This window comes from Ixodes scapularis, unplaced genomic scaffold (assembly GCF_016920785.2).
Source record: "Ixodes scapularis isolate PalLabHiFi unplaced genomic scaffold, ASM1692078v2 PGA_scaffold9__187_contigs__length_104089568, whole genome shotgun sequence".
In the NCBI taxonomy this organism is placed as follows: domain Eukaryota; kingdom Metazoa; phylum Arthropoda; class Arachnida; order Ixodida; family Ixodidae; genus Ixodes; species Ixodes scapularis.
In genome coordinates this window covers 18,099,664-18,123,328 of record NW_024609884.1, presented here as the reverse complement: position 1 = coordinate 18,123,328, position 23,665 = coordinate 18,099,664, and the positions used below count along the sequence as shown (strand labels likewise).

Genomic DNA, 23,665 nt, shown 5'->3' with positions numbered 1-23,665 from the left:
GGTAGTGCTTAGCAATTTGCTGTTATGGGGAGTTTGAATCTGCCATATAAAAGGGTGACAATCCGTTAAGTACATGATGGCTTAAAATGTAGCAAAATAAATTTATGTATTGGCTTTTTTTTTTGTCACGGTACCAATGTAAAACGCCTAAAATAATGACGAAACCACTAAAGAACAAGTAGTGAGAAAGCAAACATTTACAGGCTCTAGCCAGTGTAAACGTAGCAAGGAACCTTGAATTTCACGAGTCGTCCCGGTTGCAGTTATATTATGTGATGGTTATAAAAAAAACATGTAATTTAGAAAGATTTTTTTTTTCAATGCGTAACCTTTTTTTTTTATATATACAACTGTTAGTTTTGGAAGCGACTTCTCAGCATTAACCACCGGCCGTTCGATGCTCCCTTTCCGCACGAATGACTGTGCATTTACGTTATAAAACTGGCAAGTTGACAATGTGACGTACTGAAGTCGTTGCTGAAGTAGCTAAAGTTGGCTAATCAGTAAAATCCGGACGCCAGAATACAACTCATACTCCCATTGTGAAGTTTTATCTATCTCAAAACTCTGCTTGCACTGCGTTTTTTTTTTTTTTCTCGTCCATTGTCAATGATTGAAACTGTGACGATGGCCTAGTATATGGAGCAGCGCCAAATTTTGAACAATGCAAACAATCCAAACCCATTCTCTACAGAGCAGCGAACTTGGCACCTTGAAAGACTGTTTGTTGTAAAAACCACCCCCAGCATAACACAAGGTGATCCCAAAGAGAGCTGCCCACTCGAGAGGAAAGTGCGTCACGCCATGCCATAATTCTAAAAATCAAATTCGCCGCACATGTCTTGGTTTTTATCGCTTTGGAGCCCTCCATGCATAACTAACGAAACATGTACACCATGAATCGGTAACTTGTTTAACTAGAACGAGCATTTAGTCATATAGGGTTGAAAGTTCTCTTTAAAATGTGAACACAAGCCCCTTGTTGTTGTTTTTTCCTACGTCATACGGTGTGTGTGTGTGTGTGGGGGGGGGGGGGGGGGGCGGGGGGGAACTGGAAACTAGGAAGAACAAATCTATTTGTTTCAGGAAAATAGAAGTATTTACAACTGAATTAAGGCCTTTCTGTCGAAGTCTTACGAAGCTTTGTCAGTGAAGCGTGTAATCAATTTAGAGATTGGTTGATTTAGAACTTAGAGACTTAGAGTCAGAGACTTAGAGACTTAGAGTCAGTGAAGCGTGTAAACAACTTAGAGACAGACCAGTACCACCTAGAAGCCAAAGTATGAGCCATTTCTGCCCTGACGTCACCCCAATGGGATTCCATAAGCGTCTCCTATCTTACGTCCCCATCACCGCAAGCGCGCCTTGCAGCGTCTTACAACGACGCCGACGCTTGCGTGTGGCGACGCAAAGGCGCACGCGTCTCCCGCTTCGCCACGTACCCCCGTAGAGCTTCGGCGTGCTCGCCGCTTGGGGGCGGGTCACGTGTCCAATAACGATGACGTAATCAGCCGGACTTGTCTCTCTCTCTCTCTCTGTCATCTCTTTTTTTGTTTTGTTTTTTCCTTCCTTTTTGATGTCTGTCGGTTTACCCACGCAGGATCCCGCTCACGAGATTCAAGTCTGTGCGGAAGCAACTCGCGGAGGAAGGGATCTTGATTCACGAAGGACCGTATCCGGAGCCACTGGTCAACTTACTCGATGTCAGTTACTGTTTTTCTTACCATTCCGTTTAGTACGCGGGTTGAAAAATGAGAAATTCTTTTTAAACGGTCTCTCTTTCTTTTTTCTTCTTTTTTTCAAAATTTGTGAATTTTTTGAAAAAGCAGAAGGCCGTTCTTAGGGGAAGAAACGTTGGCTTCGTGGCCAAAACATACAGCGCAGAAGCTAGTTCCGTTGAACGCAACAACCCGAAACTTGTCTGCTTATTGTTGCTGTTGTTGTTTTTTAACGGGGTCAGATCTTTTGTTTGAAGGCCCACATCAAAGTATCGGTAGTTTCTCCTTCTCGTGGCAAACGCATTATACTTGATCTACTTCTTTCCCTGCACATCTTGATGAGGAAGTTTTGCTTCGGCGCGTATGAAATTATCTTCTGAATACGCTTAACAGTAAATAAATCTGTCCTTATTCGTGTTACTTTTCACATATATATATATATTTTTTTTTTAAAATGCACGTCCACACGCTGCGTCAAAAAGTACAACGCCTACACATGCTTTTGTAACTTTTGTATACTGCTTTGCCAGCACAGTTCAAGCAAAATCTCCCCTGAGTAACTCCGTCTTGCTTTGAAATATATTCTAGTTGTCTAAATATATAAATAGGACAATGAGTGAAAAACAAAGGGCTTTGAGTAACTGGCTTATTTTCTCATTTTCTACATATACGAAGTTGTGTTTTTTGTCTATTATTTTCGTTATTGCTTCGAACGTTTTCTTAAGTGCAATAGCATACCATCGCATAAATTGTTTCCTCTACTCGCATGTGTTTGTAATATTGTTTTTTAACTAGTTCGCTCAATCTTTGCATCTCTCGTAGTTTTATAGCGCCTAATGTTTCGCAATTATGGTAACATTATATTGCCAAGACAACAGTGTGCGCCTTCTGAGAGCTTGAAACAGACATCAGTTGGTTTCGAATCTTCGTTCCCGTCCACTGTGTTGTTACGCATCGCGCTAATCGAAGTTGATTTCTTTGCGAAGCACAGCGTGCGGTATACCCCCCCCCCCCCCCCCTCCCCCCAAAGTGTATCGCGTGGTCATCCCCAGGTGGAATACTACGGTCCAATAACAATCGGGACCCCGCCCCAAGACTTCCAGGTGATTTTCGACACCGGTTCTGCTAACCTTTGGCTGCCGTCTTCGAAGTGCACGACAAAGTACTGTCGTAAGTATGTTTCCACAAAATATTCAACGTCCGCACTATGAGACCTCCGAAGCCTCAGTCTCCCTGCCCGTACATCAGGCAAAAGACACGGTGTTCGCTGGAGCCATGATGACACACATGTGCGAAGCATGTTTGCCACATGCGCATGTATGCTTGGAACCCGTCTGCAGACAGCTCTTGTGACCACTAATGTGACCGTCACACAAGGAAGATCCCAGACAGTGTATTCAGGCCGTCTTGTGTACGATGTATATTAGCAGTGATGACTACGGCTTGATAAGAACAGTTCTACAAATATTACCCTCTATCACGTCCTACAATGACCGCTCGGCCCCTGGCTGTAACTCCCACGTTAGTATTTCCTCTTTTGCAAGTTTTCTCTCTTTCTCTCTGTCTCTCTCTGGTCCTTAGTGGTTTCATGTAATATCAATGCCGACAAGCGTACGCTCCGCTAAGCTTCACGCACGCTCCAAGTACGGAAGAAAAAAAAAAAAAAAAAGGGCGGCCGAGTTTTGTCTTGCTTACTAACTTATTGCCGTCTTCCTTCTTGAGAAGAACGTTATCTGTGTCCATTGGGTGGCGCTGATAGTATGATAGGCAGCAATCTTCACCACGAGAGGAGTTTTTTTACTGTTCACATTCTAGTCGCCACGATACATCGAGATCTTTCTTTGTCGGTTTCTCTCATTTTTCAGTGCACCACCACAGATACGACAGCAGCAAATCCAGTACCTACGAAGCGGACGGTCGCAATTTCACCATAGTGTACGGATCAGGAAATGTCGAAGGATTTATCAGCAAAGATGTATGTCGGATCGGCAGCGCTAAGGTAAATGGCCATCGCATTTCAGAGCTATCTCCAGAGTCCGAGCTCGCTACAATCGCAAAATATTCCAGGTATATATTAGTTTATAGGTACCATGCGCAAAATATGTCCAGTATGCATGTGAAGACTGGACGAAAATATATGCTTTCGGTGGGCATTGGGCTTCTCAGTGCTATTGTTTTAGTCGTTGAATTGAGGTCGTTGTTATTCTGTGTCGCCACCTGAGGACAGAGAAAATGTAATTTCAAAAGGCGCCGCTACAAGTACGGTAACAGCCACCAAGAGCTATCGCTTCATTTCCAAACAATGTAACGCGCATACTCAGTGCCTTGTTTTCTTTTGTGTTTGCGTAAATATTTCAATTGGCGTTGTTTACATAATTGCAATTGATCGCAACTATTTGCTGGATCGCTTAACTAATCTCTCGCGTAATTAGTATTTTTTTCCTTTATTTGAAACGGCAAACATTGATACAACTGCTTGTGCATGGATAGTGCTTTTTTGTCGTTCTTCGATCTATTTCTTTGTCTCCCTCCCTGCATTTTCGGTGTTCTATTCCACTGCGATAAACAACCCACAATAATGTCATATGAGCGGAGCGTAAGAATGTGAATAAATAAATAAATAAAGAAAGGTTCTCTCCGTAAACACGGCGTGACCTTATAGCCAGGCATATCAAATAAAGAAAAGAAAATTATTTTTGCACTTGATTTTTTATGACGCAGGTGAGCGGACAGCCCCTGGGGGAAGCCCTAGTGGTGGGAGGAGAATCGCTGCTTGAAGCGCCCTTCGACGGCATCCTGGGGCTGGCTTACCCGAGCATTGCCGTGGATGGAGTAGTGCCCGTCTTCGACAACATGATGAAGCAGGGTCTGCTTGGGGAGCAGAATGTCTTCTCCGTCTACCTGAACAGGTGCGCTCGTTCGGTGCGGCACAAGCCCTGTGTTGTGTTTGCACATCATAAACACTATATGCACATACTATGGTGCCTGGAGCCTGTTTCCGACTGGTGTGTTTAGCGTCCTATGCTGCGCCCATACATCAAAATTGGTCCATAAATGGCAACAAATGACGTCACAGAAGCCGCAAGTGTCATGCTGTTGCATGTCGCGATCCTGGCGGTTGGTCGTAGAAATGCTGGCGAAAAGTAACAGCGGACGCGAGCGTCGCTCTCGTCGCGGCGTCCCAACTTCCGGCTGCCAAAACTTCCGTGGACCCTCACACTCGAGAGCGACCTGCAACAGGCGTCTACCCCATCCACCACCGCTGCTGGGACACCTCCAGGATCGCGAGCGGCAACAGTATGACACTTCTATGACGTCACAAGGCGGAAATCTAGGGACCACTTTTTTTGGACGCTGCAAACACACCAGTCGGAGACGCGTAGTAGGTACCGTAACTGTACGGTGCTAATCTCGCTTCGCCAAAACGCGGACGCGCGGCTTTCTCTGACGAGCGCTCGACTGGTGTCATTCGCGGCAACTAATGTAGTCGCGAGAGGCAACATGCAACAACTCGCTCGAGGGGTGTCTGCCAGCTCCATCGAGAGCCGTCGAACGCGGGAGGCTCGTATTGCGTTTTCTCCTTGTGTGTTGCAATGTCGGACACACTACGCCTTCTTGATATGAGTTATGGTGAATAATCTTAAAGGCACAGCATTGCGATCTTTTTTTTTTTCTTCTTAAGGACGACATTATTAATAAACCCTCAGGCTTCATAGCGTCAAAAGCGTTCCATCGTGGTGTTCGTCATATTTCTGTACGTGTTCTATCATCGCTGAACACGTCATAAACAAAAAAAGATTCAGTGGCTTGCGCTTTTGACGCTGATTGATTGGGCCATTAGCTCGCTGAGTCGGCTGCCTCTGGACTTAAGCTGAAACGAAGTATATGACCGTATGAAGGCTCTCTCTCTCTCTCCCCCCCCCCCCCCCCCCCCTCTCTTCTCCAGGGTTAAAGGGGAAGTGTCGCGATTTTCGAACTTCGGCCAACTCACTGCGGGAATTAATTTGTGTTACCTTTTTTCCTCGGTCTCCCCCAATTTTGATGCCGAAATGGAAGATAAATTAATTTCAATTTGGATTCGAACAAAAACCAGAAAAACGTTTTTTCTTGCGCGCGCTAGTTTATATTTAAAAAAGATTAAAGACATCGAAGGTCAAATTGCCCTTCAACTCTCACGCCGTCTTCCAAGTGACGTCTCTGGGGGACCGCCTGGTTTCCCATTGGGTTCTGTCTTCAGAGTCCCCAGCCGCTACCTCCGCGATTGTCGACTTTTCAAGGATCAGCATTACCTTCCGAAGGTCCCGGCGAGCGGTCGACACAATAGACGGTTCGCCACTGTGCTGCTGACGGCGAGTGCGGCAGCGGAGGGGGGACAGATTTTGTTGACTTCCGCGTATCCTCCAGTGACGCGCCGCCGCAGTTCCCGTAACCGCTACAAGCGGCTGCAAATCGGCAAATATTTTTTGTTCTTTGCGATTACGCAGCAGAATATCAGTTTTCCAGAAGGTGGTGGCGCGTTTGTTTTTTTTTCGTATTTGTATTTATACTTTAGTTCACCTTATGTCCATACTCACCCGAGGCTATATGAGCTGATGAAACCAATCTGCGCGAAATACGCACCGTCACGGTGTTCGTCATATTCTGTGTTCTATTATGCTGAACCAGTCACAAACAGAAAAAGCCTAGTGACTTGTGATTTTGAGTCTGCTTGATTGGTCCCATTACAACGTAGCGTCGGCTGCGTCTGGAGCTAAGCTGAAACGAAGTATAGATAAACATTTAAAAAAAATAGAAACTGCAAATTCTTTCAACGTTAATATCGTTGCAATGCCCCTTCAACGCCTGCACACGCGGGAGTACAGTTAGGAATCAGTGCGGCAGCCGTTCCGACTATCCGGTTGTGTTACTTATGGCCCATTGGACAGCAGTCCAGGGGACGCGCTCGGGCTGCTCAGGAATATAAAAAAAATGGTGATATACATCAACCGCCGCTGTATTGAGGGATTATCTGGTAGCTGTAACGTTTTGTATCACTAGAGGTCACGCGTTTCAAATAGGGTAGCTGGTTGACAGGCATTAAAATAACGCTGAAGAACGAGCAAGTTCCAACACCCTTCGTGTTATAAAAAAAAAAAAAAAAAAACTTAATTTTTTTTTTTTTTACGTCGTGTTTACACTTGAAAAGAAATCCGCTGCCGCGGGAGCGGATCCGCTCCCGGCGGCGGCGGCGACGAGCGGATTGCGTTTACATCTATTTCCTTCGAGCAGTGGCGGCAGCGCCGGCTGCGGCAGCGATTCCCGTAGCGTCTCGTCAAATATGACGAGAAGGCGCGAGAGTTCCCGCCTCGGCTCTCTCTCTCCCGGGCGTTGATGCTCCCGGAAGAACGCGTACTCGTGACGTAGGCAGCGTCGCGCCGCGCAAGAATGTCACTTCCGGTCAGCGAAACGCCTCGTTCGGCGGCAGAAATAGGTCCTGGACCAAAACGGCTCGCCGCCGCGTTTTCCGCCCAGCGTTTCGCCCCAGCGGCAAAAGCTGGGCGGATTTGCTAGCGGATCCGCAAGTGTAAACGTACTATCGGGGGAAAAATGAAATGCGAACAGAGGAGCGCGTGGCTCGCGGTACAGGCTGCGCCGCCTGGAAGTAAACCTAGGGGCGAGGGTGCGTGGCCTACTTCGATGTGTTCCCGCCCCACGATTGGCGCTCCTCCAGCTTCGGCAGTGCGCCTCTCAGTGCGCTGAAAGCTGTCACCGCTATCTTTGCCTGCTCGGCGAGTGCGGCGAGCTTTTTTGCACCGCACGCGCTGAGCCAGCAAAGATAGCGGTGATAGCTTTCAGCGCACGAACCGCTCATTCACACTAGAAGCGGATCCGCGTTCGCAAAGCGGTTGCGAACGCGGTTGTGAAAGATTCAGTGCAATTGCACGCGCACTCGATGACCTCAGGTGCGCGTGCAATTGTACTGGATCTTTATACAACCGTGTTCGCAACCGCTTTGCGAACGCGGATCCGCTTCCAGTGTGAATGAGCGGTAAGAGGCGCACTGCTGAAGCTTGGGGAGCGCAGAGGGAGGGGCGTGAACACGTCGGAGTAGGCCACGCACCCTCGCTCCTAGGCTCACTTCCAGGCGGCGCAGCATGTACCGCGAGCCACGCGCTCCTCTGTTCGCATTTCATTTGTCCCCGATAGTACCATAATGAATCCCCTCATGGAAGCTACTTCATCTTCTCGACCTCCTTAGTTTGCATCGTCAAATCCCAAAGTAGAAATTGTGTTCCACTTGACCTATGGCGTGCCAAAGCTGATCTATTGGCGACGTGCGCGATCAAAAGCGTCGCTATGGTCGGCCTTCCGCGATTGCCCGAATGTTGACTATGACGTCAGCAAAAGATGTCTCATCGACAGAAATAAGAGGAATGTAAGAACTTCAATTTCGACGGTGTTGGCAGTGTTCGTTTATGAGCGCAAGAATTTCAAGCTTGCACCATGCTAATTACAAACGCCGTCGAACTTGTTGTTCGCAAGGTAATGACGTCACGAGAGGAAACCATAGGAGGGCGCCACGAAAACAGCTCGCCGCTAATAGTAGACTCAAAACGACCGGAAAAGAAAGCTCCTCGTGCCGATACGAGTGCTGTTGCCACTCGCCAGTGACATTTAGGCAGGTTCCGGCACTCGCTTCCCCGTGTGGGGCGTGATTCCTTACGCTGATATTCCAGTAAAAGCTGCGTAATTTTTCGGCACTCCATTCCACTAATCAGATCATAGGCAAGATCCACTATTAATCTTGGCAAGACTCGCGTACGTCCACCAGTGCCAGCGCCGTTACTCAATCGGCACACAAAGCTAAAATAGATGGGATTTTCATCGAAGGACTCTCTATCTACATCCCTCCACTACTCTTTGTTTCCTTTTTAGGGGAACGTAGGATCAGGGCTTCGAGTCGATAATGGCTCGATTCTGGGCTTCTGCGCGCTTAAACCTGGAAGCTCGTTTCGTTGTATTCACTTCTCCCGTTGCAAACGCTTAAGATCGATCCGGCAGGAAGATTGCGAAACTAATTTTGGCTCCGTCTTGTGTTCATTTTCCGTCCTGCCCCGATCGCAGGGACCCCTCCAGCAAGGAGGGTGGGGAGATCCTGTTCGGCGGCATCGACCACGATCACTACAAGGGCAGCATCACCTACGTCCCCGTCACGGCCAAGGGTTACTGGCAGTTCCACGTGGACGGGTGAGCGTATTGTCCCCCGCAGATCTCCAGATTTGCTTTGTGTCCATTAAGAATATATCCAGGTGCGATTCCCCACGATTGCAAACATGTGCCACGTCCGTGGCCAGCGCAGAAAATTAGTAATATTGTCACGAATAAAAACATAAACTTGATTAACAAAACTTTATGTGAAAACGTTTAATGCGGTGAACTTGTGCCGAGAAACAAAAAGTAACAACGACTGTGCTTTGGCGACAGAATGGCGACTGACTCAAGCAGCCAAGCGAGGCTCCTTTTCTAAGCGCAATTAAGGGTATTAGAAGTTTCCGAGCTCGAAAAAACAAGAAGCTTCTTGAGTCAACTGGAACATTACAGTCATGCAAACAAGAAGAAAGAAGAAAGATAAAACAAAAAGGGCAAGCGCTGGCGGGGATAAAGCCCCGGCCAGCGGAGCGCGCTGCACAGTCAGCTATTCGCGCACGGCGATATAGGGTGATTTCAGATAAGATCGACCAAAGGATAGCTAGTCGACATTTTCAAATCAACTGATGTTTTTATATGTTATTGTGTAGTGTCTGGTATGAACGAATCCAAACTTAGTTTTGACTAGAAAAAATACTTGGGGACAGGAAAAATCGTAAGGCATGAGGTGGTGGACAGTTGCATTAACGCGCACTGATGGAGGGGGCCCGTTTGAGAGTGAATAACTAAAGCGATAACATTAGGAGAACTCTAATACGTTTTAGGCGCAAACTATGGGTATAGCTTGCTTGTAATATAAAGTAATCATATTTATTTAAAATTTATTTATTTTTCTAAAAATTGACAAACATGCCTGCTCGAACGACAAATGGCAAACTTTGGAGGTCTGTATCTCATGAAATAATTTAATCATTATGATATAATTTGCAGATATTATTCTACTAATGTATAGCTAATATTTAAAAAATAACTAAGGTATCTGTGTGATACAATAGTTAGGATATATTTAGTCAAACATGGAAAAAAAAATCAAACAAAGAAAAATTCCGATGCGAATAAAAAACAAACACCACCCTCGATTTTTTTTAAATTTAGGTAACCTGTTATACTCTATTTCGGCATTCATTTCCATTAAAAACATGTTGCATCATTTTATTGAGAAAGAAGATACAACTCCCCAAAGTAGGGTCCTTTTTCAAAGCCTACACTTATCAGTGTTTTATACAAGAACTGACTCTGAGTTCCAGTTTCATGAAACCAACACACATCTTTTATATATTTTTATTCAGATGAGGCCAATGATAACTAAAGAAATCGTTCACACACTTAAATTAAGGAGAAACTACTGTGTACAAAGAGGTATCATATTACGGACTAGTGATCCGAGAAAAGATCATGCAGCCATCGGCCACTAGGAACTTTGTTTACTTTATTCTCCTGCGACACTATATGCTATTCCCTCTTCCGCTCTACCTTCATCTCTCTCTCTCTCTCTCTCTCATATATATCCCTGATATATATCCAGAACAAAAACATGTTCAAGCATTCCCTTTCTGCGTGGTAGTGTTCTGTGGATAGCAAAAATCATTTCCTCGCTAAGCTCACGATTATGGCAAAATAGTTGCCGGAAACCGCAGACGACACTCGTCGCTAGTTCTGGCAAAACGGCCGATACAATCTTTTTTTCGCATTTCCCCGCTCGCTGTCAAGGACAAGGGGGTTCGCTTCAACCAGCAAAACATGGCCGCCGACGCCTGTTTACTGAGCAGTCATGCCTGTCGCCATCTCACTCGCTGGCGTCACGGGCGATAATAAGGCACAAAGGGGCACACCAACCGGCAGCATTATCCCCAAATACTCGAGCCTCGCGTAAATACATAGAGTGTAAACGCTGTCGCCATGTTATCGTAGTAAGACCGCCCCCCCCCCCCTCCCCCAACGGGGGACTGCAGTACACGACGGCGTACTAACACAACGGCGACGATATCGACATCGCGGGCTCCGAATTTTCCCATAGTTCTACTCCACGGGCATTTCTCGAAACGCTTGATATTGTGTACGCCCGCCTGGAAGGATTTCAGGCGCGTAGTTAAGATAAGGCGGTTCTCCGCGGCAAAAGAAAGCAATTTCACAAAAGCTTAAAAGCGGCGGCGACGCGTGTGCGGTGAACGCTTGTAGTTTTGGTGTAGACAGGGTGTGTGTGTTCTCGTTGTTGACACCAGCCGGCGATAAGGCACTGCAGGCGGTAGCTCAGTACAGCAAGGGCTAATCCGAGTGACCATCAACGTAACCCCACCGCCAACCCCTCGCGAACCGGTCGCCGACATGGCTCAGGCTGTGTCATGAACCACGTGGTAGAAGCTCGGGTGCTTTCATATCAGCGCGTGGAGGGACGACAGTGCGATTCCGGAAAGTCTTTTTCGAAGGCCGCTGAACACAATTTTTTGTCTGGAGACTTTCCCTCTTTCTTCCTTTGACGTGGATCAAGCTTTGCCGACAGCCTCAGTTGTGACCTCTCTTTTCAAATGTACGTTTGCAGTGAGTGAGCTCCTCAGCCTCGGACTTGTCACTTGTGCACCCAGTAGTTCTTTCACTTGGCAATTATATGCCATCAGTTGGGGTTTAATTTCTATTATTTATGTATACATTATGAAGACGTCCTGGAGCTCCGAACGAGTGTTTTGATCAGATTACTTTTGCAAACACAAAAAGACTATACCAAAGCAGCGGAATTTTCGAAGTGTTGGCGAGTTGGACCTAAACTCGTTGAAGCAAATTCTTCCGCCTGACTGTTCCACCAAAGTGAGTGCGACGGACTACCTGTGCTACCATTGCTTCATGCACATCACTAAGGAGATCTCGATGCGAAGCTCAGAGCAGTGCCCTGACATATTTGTGCCAGCTGAAGAAGCAATTGAAGATCTAAATCGCAGCATACTACCTACAGATGTGTCGCCGCTGAGACAACCAAGCGTCGTAAGAAGTCGGGACAGGCCTGCCTATGTCAAGAGAAGGCAGACAGAACTGGAGCAGGTTGCTGTCAAGAATATACGCTCAAGGCTACGTATTGCGTACGACAGGGACGCACCATCGGGGTCGTCCGAACCAACATGCTCCACATGCACTGAGTGGGTGGACAACTTTCGGCAGGCCTTTGAAACCGCCACCTCTCTCCGGGAACGTTGACAACTGCTTACACTCCTGCCGTCAACACTGACAAAGAATGAGGTTCAAAAGATGATTCCACAGGCCTCAATGTACCTCATCAGTAAATCCCGAAAACTCAAGGAAAAGCATGGCGTGTGGTATGAGCCGGATCCTTACACGAGGTGCAAGGTGAGCCCTGAGAACCTGTCTGCTGCCCTAGAGTACTTCACGAAAGACGAGCTACAATGTTCGCGCCAAAGTCCCAACCAGAAGGACGTCATCTCTGTCATGCTCAACGGAGAGAAAACGTTCGTGCCAAAGCGCTTCATGACACGCTCAATACGAGAGGCCTTCCGTATATACAAAGACAAGCATCCCGATTCCGGCGTTGGGCTAACGAAATTTTATTCGTTGCGCCCTAGATGGGTCCAATGTATTCCACACCAGGAAGTGTGCGTTTGTGTGCGCTGCGCCAATTATTATCTTTGTATTGCCGCTCTAGAGAACGTTACAGGCTCAACATTCAACACTGGTGAAATGAACTCGGCATTTCTGTGCGACCCAGCAACAGAACTGTGCCTTCAAGGAGACTGTGATCACTGCCCAAAAGGCCAGTTTCTTACACTCCAGGAACTTGATATCCCGGAGGATGAAGAGATTGTGCTTGCAACATGGGAGTCCGGCGACCTTGTGAAAAAAACTTTGGAACCTGAGACTTTCCTAAAAGTCATCCAAGTGACGGTTGGAAGTTGGGTACTTCACAACCATATCCGGCCAACGCAAGGTAAAGCGATCTACGATGAAAAACAGTGCATGCAACGCGGGAGCATTGTCTTTCATTTTGACTTTGCTGAAAACTGGACCATCGTGCTTCCTGACGAAGTGCAAGCATATCACTGAAAAAAAAAACAAGTTTCGATATTTACATGTGTAGTGACGACAAGAAAATCTACAAACAGCTTTGCCATCATCAGTGAGGACCCGTGTCACGACGCCGCTCACGCTTGCTTGGCTCTAGAAAAAGTGAAGGAGTGGGTTGAAGACAACGTTGCGGTATACTCGTACGTGACGTACGTAAGTGACGGCGCCGCCAGTCATTTCAAGAATCGCTACCAGCTTCACCAATTTGCAAAGGACGATTGCCCACAAGCCCAGTGGTTATTTTCTGCATCTGGACATGGGAAAAATGCACGTGACGGAGTTGGCGGACTCGTGAAGCACCAGGCCACGCTGAACAACCTGAGAGAACGTTCAGTAAGCGCAATTCAGACGGCCAGGACAATGGTGAGCGTTCTATCAAAGAAACTGAAAGGCGTGCATCTTGTATATCTGGACGAAAATGAGGTTGTTCGGTATCGTGAACAAAAAAAAAAGAAGAGTGGCTGACGGTGCGCGCCTTCCCTGGCATTCAGTCTTGGCACGCATGGCGGCTCAGCAAGTCATCAACAGAAGGGACCTGTGACGTATATGTAGCACGGACAGTCGGATCTGCTTGGAAGCAACTTTATTAAATGGGTACAGCGAGGAAAACCTTAGCGTAAAGTGCCGAATTTGATTTCCCAAGGACTGCTCATTTTGAATGCAGGGACATCTTATTTATCACATTTTTCTTCACGGGGTATTTAACCTACTGTTTTTGTTGGTGGTTACTAATAATTTTTATCTGATCACTATAAAAAAAAATCCCAAAATGTTATCCTCGAGCAGGATAAAATATATCGGCTTGCCACGATTCATTCATACACCGAGAGCATCGAAGCTGCTCCAGTTAGGCACTATGGCATCCGTCACCTGAAATTGTTTGTAATCGTAAATACACAGCCAACCTAAATATCTTACTATTATATCTTTGTTTTTGTGTGTGGAAGTAAAGTTATTTATTTTACTCTAGATGTAAAATATACCGGAAGGTACAACTTCACACTGCATCATCTTTTCTCAAATCATTAGTCTTTAATATGATACCACTTTGTACGCTTATGTAAAATGCTGTATATAGTTTCTCCTTCCTTTTACTGTGTGACCGATCGCTCTTTTTATCAATGACTTCATCTGAATAAATGTATATAAAAGATTTGTGCAAGTTTCATGAAACTGGAACTCAGAGTCACTTCTTGTATAGGACACTGCTAAGTGTAGGCTTTGAAAAAGGACCCTACTTTGGGGAGTTGTTTCTTCTTTCACAGTGCAATGATGCAACATGTTTTTAATAGAAATGGATGCCGAAATAGAGTATAACAGGGTACCCAAATTTAAAAAAAATCGAAGGTGGTGTTTTTTTTTATTCGCATTGGAATTTTTCTTTGTTTGATTTTTTTCCCATGTTTGCCTAAATATATTGTAACTATTGTGTCACTCAGATACCTTATTTATTTTTTCAATAATAGCCATATATTAGTAAAATAATGTCTGCAAGTTATGTAATAATGATTAAATTATTTCATGAGATACAGATTTCCAAAGTTTGCCATTTGTCGTTCGAGCAGGCATGTTTGGCAATTTTTAGAAAACTAAATAAATTTTTAATAAATATCATTACTTTATATTACAAGCAAGTTGTACCCACAGTTTGTTTGTAAAAAGTTTTAAAATTCTCCTAATTGTATTGTTTTAATTATTCACTTTCAAACTTGCCCCCTCCATCAGTGCGCGTTATTGCAACTGTCCACCTCTCCCTGCCTTACGATTTTTCTTGTCTCCAAATTTTTTTTCTGGTCAAAACTAAGTGTGGATTCGTTTATACCAGACACTAGACAATGTCATATAAAAACATCAGTTGATTTAAAAATGTCGACCAGCCACCCTTTGGTCGATCTTATCTGAAATCACCCTATAGCATTATCTGGTCGATGTGTTAACCACGTTTACGTTGCTTACTAATATGTATTTATACCCGATTGCCTTTCTTCTTTGTAAGTTTATTCTTGATTCCCTTCACCTTCCTTCCTTTGTAGCCGGCAGACGGCAAATAGATTATATAGAAATAATAAGTCCGAGGAAATACACTAAATGCTACCCATAGTTAACAGTGCTCATTTTCACACGCACTTCATTAATTGGAAGGGCGAGAAAACTCCGAGGCCCTTGATTAAAATAAAAATCAGTGATAATACTTTCATGCGTAATTGTGAGTTTTTTTAATTAAATAATATTGTTACGACGTTGCTGTTTCTTTTTATAACTTTTTGTATTCCTGTTTTTAATGTTTTCTATAATGTTGCTATATTGTGTATTTTTTATGCCCCCCCCCCCTTTTTTTGTTTACTGTAATGCCCCCCGGGCGATGTAGCTAACGCATAAATAAACAAAATCACGAAATACAATTTAATTTGAAATATTCAGATCAAAATGACTCACAAGCTAGAAGCCACTTCAGTGGCTCCTATAGGTATATTATTTGCATACAAAGCCCCCACCCATTCTGCATCCAAACGCGTTCAGATTTTTTTGTTTTAGTCTGGCTTGTTTTTGTACGCCCAGTTTGATTTGTTCAGAAAGAAAGGCTAAGCTCAGCTTCTTACTGCAGTGTCAAGTCGGTTAGCGCCTCAAAATCGGTACCGGAGTTGCTGTGCAAGGATGGTTGCGAAGCCATTGCGGACACGGGCACTTCGCTCATCACCGGACCACCTGAAGAGGTGGACTCCCTGAACCAGTACCTCGGAGGCACTAAGACAGAAGGCGGACAGGTACGCTCTACCAGGGAGGGGGGCTTGTAACTCATGGCGAATTCGCGTGGTTCTTTCTGCGCGCTCTCGAGCGCTCTATCCAGAGCGCGCGAAATCGGGTGGTTGAAAGAGAGTGCTGTGGCCTAATCGGGTGGTTCATTCCGAGGGCGCCTCTCCCTCTCAGAGCGCTCTCTGGCACTCCGTCTCTAGCCGTCGGAGTGCGGAGCGGCGCAGGCGTCACGTGGTACTTGGACGGTGATCACGTGGTTTTGTTGACGATGACCGGCAGCGGTCTGTGGTGGTGTGCGGGGTACGGCATGACGGCGATTGCTATGTGGTTCTACAAAGTGCTTGTGCACTCGACGGTGCGAGGATTATAACGGACGGGACGACATTCGTTTGTGACCGTGTAACAAGAAAAGTCCACGTGTGAAGTATTCTCAGCGCTTTCACGAGATCGTTCATCTCACGGCGGTAAATCCGCTAAGCCTAACCGACGACGAAACAGCTCGCAGAGCTCGCCGCTGTTTTACAGGGTTTTGTGGTCGCTCAAGAAATTATGGGGTTTGGTAAAAGTGCGTTCAAAGGTTTGTATAGTAAATTAAAGGGAGAGCCGAATATAATGCACTGTGATTTGTGTCGCATTGCGATGCTTGATCGATATATCGCCGTGAGAAAAATGCGGTTTATTAACCATTTTATATTTGCCTGCCCTGTTGTACGCATGACCGCTATCGCAGCGCGTTCACTGTCGAAAACGCGATGAGCTGATAGCTGCTTCCAAGCGTTGGCTTTCGTTCCGTTCTGCAAAAATCAATTCGCATACTACTGTTTTCTTATTCTTTTTTTTTTTTTTTTACATGCCGATGCGTAAAACAATTTACGTCACAACCGTTATTTCATCACGTTGCGAGCGTAAATTTTGCTCAATCGTCCACCGTACGCTGTAAGATCGTGTTGTTTTTAATGCATTACCAATGTCCAGAAATTTTAATTCCGTGACCGGTCTGAGAATCTCGGAGCGCTCTGAAGCCAGCAGTTGTGATCGGCTGAAAAGGGTCCCGAGTAGCTCTGGCGGCGAGGAGGGGGCGCCCTGCTGAATCGAGGTCAGAGGAGAGAGGCGACCACCCGAATTCACCATCAGCATGCAACACAGCGAACGCTCCGCTAGAGATCTCGCGCCACCTACATTAGCCGAAGAGATCGAAATCGGTCTATCTATGCTGGGTCGCAAACTAAATGATGTATAAAACTGCATCGGGCACTGATTGGCTATTCTCTCGGGTCACGTGACATTACGTTGAAATTTAGTTTTTTCCTATGCAGTTCGAGCTATGATCGTAAAATGATGCAGTTGGTGGTGACGTCAAGATGTCGTCACGATGCACTGACGATGAAGTTAACTGAGTGGTCGAGACGAAGCCGAAGATCAATCTGCATCGTAAAAGATGGCGACCCTAACATATGCATCTCTACTGTTGGGTTCGCCAGCGGATTGAGTTTTTAGAGATAACCGGGATACTTTCGAGACGAGCGATGCGAGCTTTGTGGTCGAATACCGGCTGACCAAAGGGGTGACTCGCTGGCTGTGCGTCCAGCTTCGCGGAAAGCTCTAGCGGCATCGCGAAGGGCCCCGTGTGCTGACGGTCGAACAACAAGTCCTCGCAGCTGTACGCTTCTACAGCTCTGGCGGCTTCCAGGGAACCGTCGGAAGCGAGGAAAACATTAGTGTTCACCAGTGCTCTGTGAATCGCAAACTTGTTGATGTCACCGATGCTATCATCGATTGCCACGGATCGAAGTGGCTGTGTTTCCAACGAACTCAAGCAGGGAAGGCGCTCACAAAAAGGAAGTTCTTCGAGCGATGCAAGTTCAGCGGCGTGATCGATAAATATTCTAAATACTCTTACGCGATTCAACACGATTGTGTTTTCATTTGAGTGCACCCAATATAAGCGATTTGGCTGAGCGAAAAGCCAAGCAAGCAACGGTAACAGGCTTAAGTTGAGCTAGTTCGTTCATACTTCAGGTAGAGAGAGAGAGGGAGAGATATACTTTATTTTAAAGCAACTACTTCAGGTAAGGCCAGCTGAACTAGAATAAACATACACATAAAGAAAAGACCATACACACCGTGGGACTAACAGCAGATTTTCTTTTTCCTCCTCTTCTATTACGAACCCAACTTGAGGGAAATATTCTCTTTTCTTCTTTTTTGCTTCCTACTTCACCGAAAACTTAACACCCGAAGGAACATTTTTTCCCCTCGTGCATCACGAGGGGAATAGTCAAATTTGTCGTTAGTTGTTTATACAGCAGGAGGTGAACATGGCGACATTGTTACCCACTGTAGATAAGCAATTTAGCCAGTGCAGTATGACCGCTAGCCTGGGCCGGTTTGCTCATCTTGCGGACGCGGCCGCGGCCAGGAGGGATTTTTACGTCACGTGACCAGCTCCATGGGGACAAGGAAGTACCTAGCGTCCCTGCCTAATGGCGGAGAGATCCGCATCGCTTCAAGCACAAAAGCCTAATTTCGCTCGCAGAAACAGATTGGAGGGACTTTCAACTGGAATCTAATTGACCGCCCTCTTATACTGTAGGAGCGGCAGGTAAAGTTACGGCCAGGGAGGGCAAATAGGAGCCAAAATAAAGAAAAAACCACACGAGATAAAAGCGGTAGCAGTATTTTATATACCTCCGCCGGCGCCGCGCCTCGCGCCTTCTGTTGTGGGCGAGAGGTTAAAGCGCCGGTACTCGTCGTCGCGGCGTGAAAGTTCCGGGTTCAAATCGCGCTAGGGACTTCTTTTTTTTTTTTTTTTTTTGTATTTTGCGCGTGTCTTACTTTTGAACTGTGATCCTTTTTTGGAAATCATCCACTTGCACTACTGCGCCTTACACGCTTTTACTGTTAGTCCCACCTGTTCAATCGAAACACCGGGAAGAAGAAAAAAAAGATCAACGCAAGTTTACGCGCTAATGCAATCATTTCGTAATGTTCATTAAAAGGAAACCAAGCTAACAACATCAGTATGGCTTTCACACAAGCGGAGCCGAAACAAGCATCCTTTCCCCAGCGTTTACAATTTTATCTGTTTTCAAGTAACTCTCTTCCTACGATTCCTTTCAATAACAAGAGACGCCTATTTAGGACTAATAAAAACTGCAGTTTTGGCTCCTATTTGCCCTCCCTGGCCGTAACTTTACCTGCCGCTCCTAGAGTATAAAAGGGCGGTCAATTAGATTCCAGTTGAAAGTCCCTCCAATCAGTTTCTGCGAGCGAAATTAGGCTTTTGTGCTTGAAGCGATGCGGATCTCTCCGCCATTAGGCAGGGACGCTAGGTACTTCCTTGTCCCTATGGAGCTGGTCACGTGACGTAAAAATCCCTCCTGGCCGCGGCCGCGTCCGCAGCCGCAAGATGAGCAAACCGGCCCTGGGGTCTTTAACGTGCGTCACGCAGTAGTAATACACGAGCGCACGCCGATACGATGCTCATCCAGATCGAAAAGGGCAAGGGCGGGGATTGAACCCAGGGTCCCTGGGTTCTGGAGTGTGAGCTTTCGCTCCACGTGCTCCGAGCTGGTGTGCGCTAGCCCACTTGGCGATTCTCCAAAATTTCCTGTAGGGAGAAAAAAAAACGATGTAGTTTCAACTCAATCGACACAGTTTGGCGACGTCACCGGACACGTCACAGTGCAGTTCTCTTCCGATGTAGTTTGTTGACGATGGAAATTAGGCTCCTCCCACCGGCGACGTCACGATGCAGTTTCTCCACCGCTTTTTCCAGCATAGAGAGACGAGATCCTTTCACGTGTTGCGCCTCGCTATCAACCTCAAGAACCTACGGCATCACGCGAAGGTATCTTCGGCAGGCTTGCGATTAGTCCTGCTTATTTCACGATCATCGAGTCATCGCAATGCTGCCAGAGATTCTTTCGCGTGCGTACTCAGGGTTGGTTGTTGTCGGTTGTTGCTGTTTGACGCTGAAGTGGGACTGTGCCGGAGTCCCACTAGAGTGACCAACAGAAAAAATCAACACCGACAGGCCCCAAGCAAGTGTAGCATGCAATCGAATACATATTTGGCCAACTATCAAAGATACCATCGTGTGCACTTGTTTGAGGTCTGTTTGTGTCGAATGTTTCTTTATCGCTGCAGTGGGCTTTCTCCGTAGGCAGTAAATATGCCTTTATCCGGCTTCATGCGAGCAATAAATAGAAACAAAAAAGTTGCTTGCAGACATGAGCAAAATGCGTTGTTGGCGACATTGTCACGCATTAGTGGTATGGCGCTCGTTGACACACACCTTCGTCTTTATTATATTTTCGTTGTTGGTGGCAACACCTAGGCGTAATAGGGTTACCAACGAGGTGATTGGGTCATGATCGCGAAAAGAGTTGGTGAAACGTTCACCTGATCGGACTGGCGCGCTACTGGTTCTGCTTCAAATAAGAAGAAATTAACCGCAGATTTGGTTTATTCATATGTCGAAATAAAATTGTGGTCATACGTTTTCTGTGATAAACGTGCTGAAGTGCCTGGACAGTATTGCTTGGAAAATATGAGATTACCTTGGGCATTAGTGGTATTGCAAAACGTGCACAGTAAATCATTGTTTCCTTTTTTTTATGTTTTATTGAATCCTTTCAGCGTTATTTGACCAGTTATTGTTATTTCATCGTCATTTCGCAGTACCTGCTCGACTGTGACAAGCTGGAGAGCCTACCGAATGTCACCTTCACAATTTCCGGAAAAGAATTCTCGCTCCGCAGCAAGGACTACGTCCTGAAGGTGAGCCAGTTAGGACCTCAGTCTCATTCTTTGTATTAACTTTTCTTATGAAGTCTTCTTATGTATATCTCTCATTATTCTTAAACTCATTCAATATTTTATAACTAAATATTTCATAGCTCCAGGCACTATTTGAGCCTACTGAATATACGCCAAGAATATGATTCGCCTCCAGTCACAGGAACTATTCGAACTGTCCTAGGACAGTTCGAATAGGAAAAAAAAGATATGTGCGAGAAAGGATTTGCTTTAAACCTATACAAGCTCTTACTCATGGAGTCCTCCAAAGCACCGTTAGTACGCTATTCGCCGTCCCCCTTTTATTGTTGCCAATGACGGCCACGTTTTTGGCGCATGAAAAAGAAACTGGTGAGATAAAAAACGCCCTTTTCCTCTACTGTTCTGCCGGCCTTGGGCTACAAAAATAAACCCAAATAAAAGCAAATACAAATATCAAGAGCTAAAACTGTCATTAGCATAAATATCGTGTCGTTTTTATGAATAGTGTGACGTCTATACACGTTTCCCACGAGCACAAAGTTGCGTAACGACGTCACTTCTTAACCGAACGTTACCTAGGGAATGGTGCTTTTCTTGGGAAGGAGGGGAGTCTGACTAGGGTGTCTGAGTTACGAGGTCTAGAAAAAAAAAAATAAAACTGAAGTTATTTGCATAAACTCCGGGGTCCAAATTGATGTACGGACGTTTAGACAGCAGGATGACAGTGCGCCTTTAAATGGCATCTGGTGTTTCAGCTGTACACGGGCAATTTTATCAGTGCAGCACGATAGCCAAGCTGGAGACTTCAAGATGAATCGCGCAATAGCGATTACATAATCATGCTCCTCTACGATGGCCGACCACGTCAAAGCGGGACAGGGGCGGGGATAAAATCCCGGAAGGATCTCTGGATTCCACGGCGCCAGCCTTCGCTCCACGTGCTTCGAGCTGTGGCGCCCTAACACACTCGACCATTGAACCCCTTCTCTCTGTATACCATATGACAAGTATCGTTAACATATAATTATATCATTTAAACTAAATAAAAACGGGGCTGCGTTTCTGTGATGCTACGCTGCAGATTACGTCGAAATTAGATTTTTCTTTTATGAAGGCCATATTTAGCTGAATAAATTGATACGGACCCGATACCGGTTCAAAAAGCATGAAATGTACGCACATTTTCAATCCATACGCACATAGCTCTGGAACGAGAACCGATGACACACACCGCAGAGAATACCGAACAGATCCTCGACAAAGTGCTGTTCGGAGCGCTTGTTGGCCAACATAAAACCCTGCAAAGCGATGCCCTGCTTCTTGTTGTAGTGCGTTTTTGAAGCATCTCGTTCTCTCACTTGTGAAGACAACTGGAGCAGTTCCAGCGTGCATCTGGCTTCTATCATAGAACGTAGCCGAGTGCGACAGGCGCCAATCCACCGAGACAGCTGCGTATCACTCCACCCGTAGGCCGAGGAGGCACACGTGAAGCGACCCGTCAACTGCGCATGCGCGCGATAAGAAGAAGAGGAGGCGCTGGGGAGGAGAGACGGATATGTAGAGGAGGAGAGGATGTAAAATCGTTTCGTATTACAAATTTACAAATAACTTTTTTTTTTTTTTGGGGGGGGGGGGGGGGGGTTGAAATAAATACTGCTGCCGCATTTAAAACTGCCCTATATTCTCTAGTCATAGAGTCTTTGATACAACAGGATTGGAGCATTCATGTACATTGCTGGTTTGTAGAGCGAAATGATAGATACTTAAGTAGATTAAAAAAAAAAAATTCTCTTTCGTGTGGCAGATAAATCAACAAGGTCAAACGCTTTGCGTGAGCGGTTTCATGGGCCTGGAGATGCCTCAACCCCTGTGGATTCTCGGAGACGTGTTCCTGGGCCCTTACTACACCATCTTCGACCGGGACCAGGATCGGGTTGGCTTCGCGGAAGTTGCCTAGGCCGAAAGACATCCGACCTCGTCCGCTGCAGAGGCTTTTCAGTCAACGGTGGATCGCACTAGAAACAAACCTGGGTTTCCAGCTGATCATCTTGACTGGTTGTTCTTTTCACCGTTATTTGAAAAAAATAATATATAAATAAAGTGATAAAATAATAAAATGTCGAGAAAATACTTTTTTTTTCTTTTTTAAGTTCGTCCCTTGTGCGGTTGGTTGGATTTTATTACCTAAGAGTAGTGCTAGTAAAGTGTTGTAGGATTTTGCAACACCTGAGATACTATTTCGTGAACCAGATTATGCTCATTCTGATGGGAAGATGGGGGCAGACCCAATCACGGCAGCGCTTTCGTGGCTTTTTGACTGTACTCCCACATCTTGTACAAATTAAGAACAGTTACCGGGCTAGTTGGTTACACATACCGGAAAAAACACAACGCAAAAATCAAGAACTAATCGAACACAATAAACCTCTTTTTTTTTTAAAGGTTTATTTTAATTTTTGATATCAGCCTTTTTTTTTTTTATTTCGATACGAAGAATAGTGATACGGAGAATAGTAGTGTAACGGAGTATATTCCTTGTTTTTGACTGTATGTTTTTTCTTTCTTTCTTTTTTCTACGTGTCATCTTTTATAAATGTATGTCCAAATAAAAGTGTGATCTGACGTGAAAACAAAATTTTATTTTAATTTAGTAATCTTGTATTCCTCCGTTTTGAAATCTAAAAATGGCTTCGAAGTCGCAAATCGGAATCGCAATGAAAACCCCGGCAGTAAAGATTTCACATGAATGAAACAAGGAATCCGCTTGGATGGTCATATACGGTGTGTGGAACGGTATCTCGGAATATGTGCCGTCCTTCCGGCACCACGTCGGCTTTTGATGAGCTCGGTCAAGCGAGACCAGATTCCGAATTGCAGCCGACCACGGGCTGAGCGCCAGATCTTATTCTGATCACGTGAAACACTTGATTTTCGCCAGCCACTCATTTTCATAAATTTTGCGGTTGGCGAAATTCGCGGGAGTCGTGGGCAGCCGGCGGCCGTTGCTCCAAATACAAAGTGTAATACTTCTCTAGAAAATCGCGAAACTTTAAAAAGTACTATGCCTAGTTCTCTCACATGGAAGAGGGGGAATATGTAAAAAAACAGGACTTACCACCACTCACAGCGGTTTTCTCCGTGGTCAGGCGCTTACT

General features: G+C 45.7%; 1 protein-coding gene across 1 annotated transcript in view; it reads left to right on the top strand.

The window, feature by feature from the left end:
• Positions 1 to 22,640, top strand: part of LOC8038668 (cathepsin D) — a 23,439-nt gene extending 799 nt beyond the window's left edge. The window contains exons 2-9 of the mRNA XM_042287506.1: positions 1,601 to 1,703; positions 2,771 to 2,888; positions 3,584 to 3,717; positions 4,440 to 4,627; positions 8,823 to 8,945; positions 15,580 to 15,739; positions 20,412 to 20,510; positions 22,315 to 22,640. Coding sequence (XP_042143440.1) covers positions 1,601 to 1,703; positions 2,771 to 2,888; positions 3,584 to 3,717; positions 4,440 to 4,627; positions 8,823 to 8,945; positions 15,580 to 15,739; positions 20,412 to 20,510; positions 22,315 to 22,467 — 1,078 coding nt within the window. The 3' untranslated portion in view covers positions 22,468 to 22,640. The remainder of the gene's footprint in view (positions 1 to 1,600; positions 1,704 to 2,770; positions 2,889 to 3,583; positions 3,718 to 4,439; positions 4,628 to 8,822; positions 8,946 to 15,579; positions 15,740 to 20,411; positions 20,511 to 22,314) is intronic.
• The last annotated feature ends 1,025 nt before the right edge of the window (positions 22,641 to 23,665 follow it).